This window comes from Centruroides vittatus, unplaced genomic scaffold, assembly GCF_030686945.1.
Source record: "Centruroides vittatus isolate TY-2023 unplaced genomic scaffold, ASM3068694v2 contig_475, whole genome shotgun sequence".
NCBI classification, from domain to species: Eukaryota; Metazoa; Arthropoda; class Arachnida; order Scorpiones; family Buthidae; genus Centruroides; species Centruroides vittatus.
In genome coordinates, this window is record NW_027122267.1 from 74880 (window position 1) to 85359 (window position 10480).

The window sequence follows — 10480 nt, forward strand, 5'->3', positions numbered from 1 at the left end:
TGTTTTATGACCACATAAACTTTTTTTTCACTTATACATAGATCAAATGACGGTCTAATTGTTTTATTGTAGTCAGGGGAATGTTTCATATGTAGTTTGCGTTGCCAGGAGTATATTTTATAATTTCATTTAAAAATTTTTTGCGAGATTGTCAAAAATCTCAATAATTTCACTTCAAAACTACATATCGCTCTAAATATTATAGAAAACATCGAAATTCGTGGTTTATTTTTCATACAGGAATATTACAAAATACAGGTAACACGGTACTTCTATAGCACGGATTCACTCTAACACGGTTCGAGAATTGGGACCATCCCCGCATAGCACAGTACTTTTACAGCATGGATTCATTCTGAAACTGTTTGAGAATTGGGTAAAACCCTAGTACAACGTGAAATAAAATAAATTTTCACATACTTAAGTACAGTACTATTAGTTTACAAAAGTAATAATTTTCGTGAACTATTAGTACTTAAGTATGTAAATTTTATTTTCCCACCTTCTGTCGATACACGTGGTCCTTCTCGAAACTTATTTCAGTGTTGCCAGATCTCGACGCTTCTGCTCTCGATGTTGGCAGAAGTTTTTCCCTTATTTCATATTTGCTTTATTCTTCATAAGTGATTAGCATCATATAAGGAAATTTATAAAAGGTCTTTTAACTAAAAGCAAGCGATCTAAAATAACATAATTTTTGCAAAAGGTAAAGCATAGATCTGAAGATGATGCAGAAAAATTCTCAGAGGATAAAAATATCTTGGCAGAAAGAAAACGCCCTCGGTTAATAGTGCTTAGTGATGACGAAGAAAACATTGCTTAATTTACATTAATATGTATCACTTAAGAAAATTTTAATAAAGATATTTATCTTAATTATGAAAATATAATAGCATGTTTTTTAATTTTTGGAACCTAACCCTCCTTTTCGTACTAGTTCTTTGTTTCTTATAACACGGATTCGCATAACACGGCAATTTTTTGTAACGTAACTCCCGTGTTATACGGGGGTTACCTGTATTTATAAAATAATCGCATAAATGTTTTTATTTAAATTTGTTGCGTTATTCTCGCATGCTAGGATATTTGTACTTACAATTAATCTAACCCTTTAACAACATAACAACTTTATTGTTAACTACAAAGGTCTCACAAGTTCTACATGGAAGGTAAGCACATCTCGTGCTATAAAGCTACCAAGACGCTCTCTCTGCAGAGATGTATCTACGGTGTATCAGCAGCCCTCCCATTACCAAATTATAGCCACAACAAAATTGAGAATATGACACTAAAATGATAAAAAAAAAGATATTAATTGTTTCAAAATTTGAAGTATTGACTTCTTTATCATGCTATAATCGCGTAAAAGTCAATTGGTAACATCAAAGCATAGAAATAACATTGTGAAACACCATGAGCCATTTGGAAAAATCTGAAATCGGTTCAGATATTCAGGAAAAGCAGAGATTACAAGAAACAGTATTATTGTAAAGCTGAATTTCAACTTAAAATAAATAATAGCATTATTGGTTCCTATGGGTTAAGAGATTGCCAGTCAGAAATTGTGATTTTTCAGAATAATGCAAGTTTTTATTTTTCAAATTTAAAACTATTGTTAAATCAAACAATAAATTAACGATTTACAAAAGGGTTAGTTTTAATATTCAACAAATTTCAAAAACTCCTTACATCTTACAATTACAGATAACGGTTAACGTTACCTCTGGTGCAAAATAGCGGCTTGTCTCTGATTCCAGGAACAGAAGATCAGTGAAGACACATGTTCTAATCTAACCTATTCTAATAAATTACCATAATTTTTATCGACCACATTTATAATGATTTTTTTATAAAGGAAAATCCGAAAAAATATACTTTAAAAGCGAAAGTTAAGTATCTTAAAAAATGAAGAAATAATTGTAGTAAATGCTGTCATTTTTACAAGTAAATTTTTACTTTAGTTTCTAACGGTAATTACTTGTGTCGTTTGCATTTAAAGAAATAAGTAGATAATTCTTCGTCTTAACAATAATCTTTCAATAAGTAGAGATTGTCTATTACGCAGAACTGCTTTTGCAATGTGTATTGCACGTCATTACAGACGACACGTAAATGTTGTTAGACAACGAAAACAATTGATTCGATAACAGAAATTACGTCATCATCCGAAACACACCGTGTAGAATTACGTCCAACTCCGCACGTTACGACACGAGTTCGAACGAGACTACCGAAACGAAAGTAACGTCACTGGCAACGGGTTTGTTCGGTAGCTGTGACGTAACGCGCCAGTTATAAAATGACAATTCTGTTCTTTATTGTTTAAAATCGAAAGGTTTATGAATGAATGTTTACCAGGAAGAATGTAAACCCGTTCATTTTCACTCCGAATATAAAATGTTTTGGTAGGCCAATTCTCTTTTAAAGTGCCAAATTAATACAAACGTGTTCGGTCATTTCTCGTTGAATTACCGCTGGAACTTAGAACCTGCTTTGAAGCGTCAAGAATTCCCTTTTCTAGCATCAGTCTCGAACCTCATTCGACCATTATTTACTACAGGAAACGTAGGGAAATGTTCAACATTATAGATTTCGTGTATAAATTTGTACTTTTCTGTGTACCTTTTAGTGCAAGATGGAGGAAAGGAAATGCACGCCTTTTCCATAGAAACCGTGAAGAACGAAAGGAATGGCAACAGAAATGCTAATCGAAGTAAAACGAAACCCGTATAAGGGCTGTTTCACACTATGACCGACTGGGCCGACCGGTCCGACTCCTAGTCGTATTACCATGGCAACAGCAGTCGGTCGACCGACTGGTCGTTCCAGTCGGACAGATTTAAAAAGTTAAATATTTGTAGTCGCGTCGGAGCAGTCGGTGAGCTACAGCCAATGAGAGCTTCGAAGCTGTAACCAATCAGAGTTTAGATTTATCCGAAGTTAGAAAATGGCGGAAGGTAAAGTTTTCTCGGAAGCTTTAATAAACGAAGTCAGAAAATATCCATGGCTTTATGATATTCGGCGAGCCGATTATAAAGGCGACATTGAAAAAAATAATTGGTTAGAGTAAAGCGAAAGGTATCCAGCTAAAAAATAGTCTTAAACTTCATATTAACGAATAGACGTAGACATATCTAAATGTAATTTGATACGCTGAATCGATTGGTATTAAAAAAATATTACTTACGATCAACCGTTTAAAAGTTACGAACGATTTTTTATTTCCGTCTATTTGCTTCGTTTAAGAACAACTTTATTAAGAAATACGCAGGCACTTATCGATATTAACAAAACGAATTACTTTAATTCACCATAATACATTTCATTTACAAGAGAAAGTGACATTAAAAATGCTAAAATGGTGTCGTTAGCCCGCGAACACACGACAACCTTTCAAAGACGGCCATGTTTTCTGTTTAAATTGAAAAACTTACCACGATTGGCTAGTGTTCTGATCTGTAAGACGCGTTCCGATTGGTCCTTACGAGTCGGCCACCGACATAATCGTACTCAGTGTGAATTCTTTTACTACTAGTCGGTCCGATTATAGGCTCGGTCGGGTCGGACCGGTCGGACCAGTCGGTGACAGTGTGAAACAGCCCTAAAGCGTAATTCCACTTTATAGCGTTTCGTTTTTCCCCTTTATAAAGCATTAACAAAAGTTAATCATTTGTGTATATTTCTTAACGAACCAGCGTATTGGATTGTGTTGTCGTTAATTAAAAAGAATGGCGCATTGTACAACATTTCTTTGAAATAGCAAGTAAGCTCTAATTTGATATTAAATTTCGGTGACTGAAGATCGATGGGGTGGGAGGATAAAGGGGAACGTGTACATCTTCAATAGGATCGGAGTGTATGGCAATTTTACTCGTTGTTATCAATTATAATGTGATATCCGCGATTTTAACGCAGTTGTCAGGAAAAAAAGGTGTAAATAACTCCTATAGAAAAAAAAAACGGAGAATTAAACCGGATGTCACGGGGTGTATCAACAAATCGATGGAAAAGTTGACACACAAGTGTCAAAAATGCAAGTCATCGTCAACAAGAGACGATCACGTGGCTCCCTTTTCACGACAATTGTATAAAATAGCGAAACACCGGAAGCTCAGGGCGATCACTCTGAAGTTATTCTTGGTACATGTGTCTCTTGTCCCTATCCCGGCCGAAAACGAAACGGTAGAAGACATCCAGTTTCCATGTTTTCGCACGATCGTCGCATGGAGTCATCTGGCAGCAAATAGACGTATAATATAGGGCCAAAACCTTTGTAAACTCTCTCTCTCGTTCTAGAGGTTAGGCACGCGGCATAGCGATTAGTTGATCGTCGATTCCGTTAAGTTATATGTTAACTTCATTTAATCGTTATATCCTTTACGTATACTTTTATATATTAGATTAAGTGGATTATAAACTTCTTATTTGTTTATTTTAACGTGTGTACCTGTCTACTATTTGCTCACGGGAGGCCTGTGGACTCGCTGACTCCCTCGCCGCGCGACAAGCCGTCCGAAGCGACAATAAGGTGGGATCTCGCCGATCCTGCGCAGAGTAAGTGGTCAGAAGGGATTGATCCCTGGCTCTCTGCTTACCTCACAATGATATTTAACGCAATCCATTTCTACCCTGAAAATTAAGCTTTTTGCCATTTTATAATAGTTAAAACTATAAAAAAATTTTAAAATAGAATATGATAATAGATGGCTTCTATCCGTTTCTAAAAATGAAGTAATACAGAGAAAAAATAAAAGTTATCCACAATCGACATACCAAAGTATTGTTCAATAGTAGTATCCACATGGGAAGCTCAGAAACGGAAGGCCTCGACTAACTATATACGAACTTCCGATTTACACCGGACGTCACGTGATTTTAATTCAATGTTTTATCTCGAAAGGAATTAGATAAATAACCAACACGAATTGTTGTAATAAGAAAAGTATGATGAACGGGGGCAATTCACTACTAATTTGAGTAAATACCGTATATTTTAAATTAAATAAATTCTTAATCATCACAATAAATATAATTGCCCGTTTTCTACCAGACATTCACACTAATTACAAATAACACTTTTATTATTACGTATAGTAAAGTGTTGCTGGATCGAAGATATTTGTGCATATTTTTTAAAATTAAGTATTTATCAAACGTTAAAAGAAACGTAATGTAACTCACAAGTACGTAGCGTTAAACGTACCGAAACCCTCTCTAGCCTACGTGTTGTTTTACTGTGATCGTAACAAGTATCGTTTACCGTCAAATTTCATTTAATTGTACAATTGAATGATCTTTTTTTATTTAAATTCACTGATTTATCACGTAATTAATAATTATTATTCTATATAATTCATAATCAAAATTCACTAACAAAACACAATATCTTTGAAGTGTACAAAATTAATTAATGTACAATCGAATACAGAATAACAACAATTTCTAGAAAATTATTCATTAAAGCAATCAAACTCCGTGCATTTCAATTGACAGAAATTGTTAGTTGTAAACATTGTAATAAATCACTTCTTCTTCCTTAGGCTCTGCCACTTTCTCGACATTTCTTTTCTTACGACAATAAACAAAGGCAAAAAATGTGATTAAACCTAACAAGATTAGTGAAGTGAGACAAGCAACTGCGATTTTCCACCCGAAAACAGAATTAACTGCGTCGGAACGATTTACTGACATCGAATTATCTTCAGAAATTTGTGTACATCGATCACCAGAAACAGTTTCACTAAAGGACAGAGAAGACGAACTTTTCGCGCATAAAACATCGGAAAAATCTGCAATCTTCCTTTTGTTTCGAAGCAACCAGTCTTTAGTAAATTGCGAGTGGCAATCACAAGTCCAATTGTTTCTTGATAAGTACACCGTAAATTCAGCAGAAACGTCGATCAGATTCATTATTCCGAAAGGCAATTCGGTTAACCGGTTTCCGTCCAACCAAAGAAATTCGATGTTTGGCAAAAAAACATAATCCGGAAAATGGAACAGAGAATTGTTGCTCAGGTGCAGACGAGTGACTTTACTCCACGTTCGATAATTTACAGTCGAGAATTCATTTATGTAATTATTACTCAAATCGACGGCTGTCGCATTTTCGATCAGAAAGTCGGGTAATTTGTTTATTCCCTTTCCATTACAATCGACTGTGAGGTCTTCGTTTTCCGAGAAGCATTCGCAGTTCAATGGACAATGGCTTCTAATAGCGAAGAATTGCGTATAATCAAGTAATTTCCTTTCTTCTCCTTCACATTTCATGTCTTTTAGATCCGGAAAAATTTGTAATGAAATTTGTAAATTCGATTGAACAGTGCTGATGAAATGTAGAAGTTCTCCATCACACGTCATTGGGTTTGAACGTAATTAATAATTGGGTCTGTTGAATCCGTATTTCCATTCATCGATATAAATGGTTTTTATGTGACAGGAAGACAAATCGATTTTCATGCGATTCGGAGTGTAAATCGGATTTAACGGTTTCTAAATGGTTCGATGCAAAAGAAACATAAGTCAAATTGAATTTTGTCCAATTTAAATTCGGCCATTCCGTCAAACCCGCTCCATACAAACGGAGTCGTTCAAGATTATTGTTGAAGTCGAAAGAAATTTTACTAAAGTTGTTTGCAGAAAGACTGAGAATTCGTAAATTATTCGTTGGAAGAAAGATGTTTTTAGGTAAAAATGTCAGGCGATTAAATGATAAATCTAGTTTTTCCAGTTTTGACAAACGATGAAAACTATCTTCTGGAATATTTTCTAGACGATTTCCGTGTAAATCGATTTCTTTGAGATTGAAAGTTCCATCGAAAATTCCATTCGGTAGTGTTGATAATTTATTCCAACTGCATTGAAAAATTTCCAGATTTTTATTATTTTTGAACAGATTGGATGGAAGATATCGAACATCGTTGTCATATAAAGCAACTTTTCTTAAGTTAATGGAATGGGAAAAGAAATCTTCTTCGATTCTAAGTGATGGATAATAAGAAGCGCGAAATTCTATCAGATTGTCGAGTCCTTTTAAAAATACTGAGCGCAATTCTGAGAATTTTCCAGAAATCGCAAGTATCGTTAAATTCGAAAAGCCTTTCAACAAGTCTTCCGGAAAACTTGTTATTGGGTTTCTTTCCAAATTCAACTGTTTCAATAAAGTGAGATGTTGAATGACTAAAGGATGAAGGGCATTAATGAAGTTTCTGCTTAAATCGAGCGTTTTCAGATTATAAAGATCGCGGAAGAGTTCCTCTGGTATACTTTCTATATGGTTTTCTTCCAAGTTTAACTGTTCCAATAAAGTGACATGTCGAAAGACTAACGGATGAACGGATTCAATTAAGTTGTAACTTAAGTCGAGGGTTTTCACATTATAAAGATGACGTAAGGCTTTTTCTGGTAAAGTTTTTATTCGGTTTTCGTCCCAAATCTAACTGTTCCAATAAAGCGAGATGTTGAAAGACTAATGGGCGAACAAATTTTATTAACTTCTTTCTTAAATCGAGGGTTTTCAGATTATAAAGACCATGAAACAGTTCTTCTGGCAAAGCCTTTAATGTACCAAAGTTCACTCGTAATTCAGAAAGATTTTTCAATTGTTCGAATGGTCTGTGCCGAAACAACGTAAAATTATAATTCGTGATTTTCAAAGAAATCAAAGAAAAATCGCCGTGGAAACTCAAGTTGAATATTTCGAAAGTTCTGACATTTTCAATTTCTAAATATTTCAGAGACGACATATTAATAAATGATGCACTTTCGAAATTGAACGTTTCTTTATCGTTATAGAACTTTCGTAGGTACAAATCTCCTATGTTTAAGCTTTCATATTCGAATTTCAACGTGTATTTATGACGATTTTCTCGATGGCGTAATCCGAAGAGAATCTTTTGACGGCAAATTTCGACAAGTAACAATCGATAAATTGTAAATTTTTTACGTATTTAACATTTATACAATTCATCAAACGAAGATCGATGGTTTCTTCGTCACTGCAGCTGAGAGATAACGAATTATTGAAGATTTCCACAAACGAATGCTTATTGGATATATGACACCTATCTGCTGCCGATATACAAGTATTAATTTTCGTTCCTCTTACATTAATATTAAATATTGTTTTTGTTCCATTTACAAGGAAAAGATCACTTATTCTACGACATGTGTATATCGGCGATTTACACGAGAAGTTTCCCCACCCATTCCAGAAATGTTGGCAGCAATTTACTAACGAGAATAGGAATGGAAAAAGGTTTACCAACCTCATTCTTTCTCAGTCTTGTCGTTTCTTCTATTTTAAGTTAGATGCGAGTCTGAATCTAATACACCAGCACTTGTTGTGTCCGTTGTCGACCGACAGCTAAAGCGGATTAATTACGCGGGTAATGAGAATGATTCATTATTTCTCGTTCTTATCGAAGATAACGATGACATAATTTTTCATTAATTTCCTCGTTATTTGACTCGCTCATATAGTAACAAACAATTCGAATTATTTTTATTATTACGTAAGTATTCTGAAATATTTGTAATAAGTGTAATCCATTTTTATTTTAGAGATTTATTACAAACACATATTCTATATATACACGTTGAACTGCCCGTTCTGTACTCCTCAACTGCTCCCCAAGTTGATCGTTCTTAAATCTTGAAGAATTTTAGTATTTACAAGTTGTCGATTGTATATTTTAGTATGCAACGTTAAGTTGGAAGTGTTATATAAAAGACACGACTTATTTATTGACTGTTTTTGTAATATCCTCGTTTAAATTACTTATAACTTTCGTTTTCTAATCTTTTTCTGCCGTAACTTTTCATTTTATTTCGATTGTATCTTTCCGTTTATGCCCTTAATTTTTATCTTTTTCGATTGTACTTTGTGTTTTAATTATAGTTAGCACTTATAAAATCTGAAAACATTTTACAAGTGTATCATTTCTATTATAGAAGTAACTCGCGTTGTTCTCTGTAAAATTTTTAGTTCTTATCTATGCGCTAATTTGAGCACTTGCTTTTCGTTTAGGTAACATACGAAAGCTTAACATTTTGACAGTTAATTAAATGGCAAAAAAAATATTTAACTAATAGATATATTATTATATATATAAAAAAGATAAAAGTTACTATTTTTTTCCACATGTAAAGAACATATTTGAAAAATGTGAAAATACCCTTAAACAAAATAATGTGTGTTTTGGCCTTTCTTTGACCAACAAAATGTCACAAAATGTAAGAAAAATAAAAATAACACGATTCATACAGATGATTTTCTACGAGAAGGTACGGTATATAAATTAGAATTTAATAAATTTAATTTAATAAATTCTATATTGGAGAAACAGGTCGCATATTAGGAAAAACAGTGAAAGAACATGAAGGGGCGATACACCTCAAGTATACTCAATCATTATGACATAAACATTCAATTATTAATAACTGTCGAATTAGTAAAAATAACACTAAAATATCGGACATATAAAAAGATACTTATAAAGGTAAATTTAACGAGCACGTAGAAATTTTGAATACAATATAAAAATGAATTATTTTTGTAAAATTAATTAATAATTTTATTGTGTAATAATGTGACACTTCAACTTCGCAGACACATTACATTTGTTAATATTTTGGTGCTCCTGTATGGAGGCAGAAAACAAGTTAATATTCATGCTCGATCTATAATATGAATAAAGAATTTTACCATTCTTTTATTTACAGGTAAACCAATAAATTAATATAATGCTTATATTAATAGAGATGTATATATACATTTTCCTTTTAAGGTACTTATATATACACTTAGACTACACGTTCTGTAATTTTCCACTTTATTTATACTCCATGTATTTGAAGTTGTGTACCAAAGGTATAAATATTTTTTGCATTCTCTCATAAGTAAGTAATCATGCAATTTACCTTACGTAATATATCGTGATTTGTTAAAATATTATGTCATAATCTATTGTAATCTTATTTAACTAGCACTAAAGAAGGGCTAATTACTATTTCGTCTGTTTTGTTCAGATAAAGTCAAGTGGTATTCATTTTTCAGCATATGCTTTTCAACATCATGTTCGTATTACGTTTAACAGAACAGATAATAATAACATGACTACTACAAAAGCTGTTGCAGTATCCGTTAATTGTAGTTATTCTTAACTGTTTTGTTTTAATGTAAGTTATTGTAAAGCCTACTGGATATACTAGAATACTAAAAGGCGATTAAATACAATGCATTCTGGGATAGGCTCACTTTCATAGCCAGGTATAAATAAAGGGGTACATTAATATATGAGATAAAAGCTAAAAGATTATATAAGTTTGTAAATATTTGACTTGAATTGAAATAACCTGATTTCTGGCACAAAGTAAACGTTAGTATTTAGTTTACCCGGTCTTTCTGCCCCTAACCTTTTTATATTTGTTCTACAGTGCACCGTTCTCGAGATTAAGGATAGACAGTCGGACAAACAAACAG

General features: G+C 33.1%; 1 protein-coding gene across 1 annotated transcript; it reads right to left on the reverse strand.

Moving 5' to 3' along the window:
• Nucleotides 1-5397: 5397 nt before the first annotated feature.
• On the reverse strand, nucleotides 5398-7742 carry LOC136977816 (leucine-rich repeat-containing protein 15-like). The gene is made up of 3 exons (XM_067273393.1): nucleotides 7479-7742; nucleotides 6565-7432; nucleotides 5398-6359 (listed from the first exon to the last, which is right to left on the reverse strand). Exons 1-3 carry the CDS (start codon nucleotides 7740-7742, stop codon nucleotides 5500-5502), a joined length of 1992 nt encoding a protein of 663 aa, XP_067129494.1. The 3' UTR covers nucleotides 5398-5499.
• Between the last annotated feature and the right edge of the window lie 2738 nt (nucleotides 7743-10480).

Bases quoted from the DNA above. Each gene is read 5' to 3' on its own strand.
- LOC136977816 (XM_067273393.1), bottom strand. From the start codon at position 7,742: ATGTCGTCTCTGAAATATTTAGAAATTGAAAATGTCAGAACTTTCGAA. The intron at 7,433-7,478 runs GTTCGCCCATTA...TGGAACAGTTAG, and splicing joins GAAAGAAGTTAATAAAATTT to ATTTGGGACGAAAACCGAAT. The intron at 6,360-6,564 runs GTTTGACGGAAT...TACGTTCAAACC, and splicing joins ACTCCGTTTGTATGGAGCGG to CAATGACGTGTGATGGAGAA.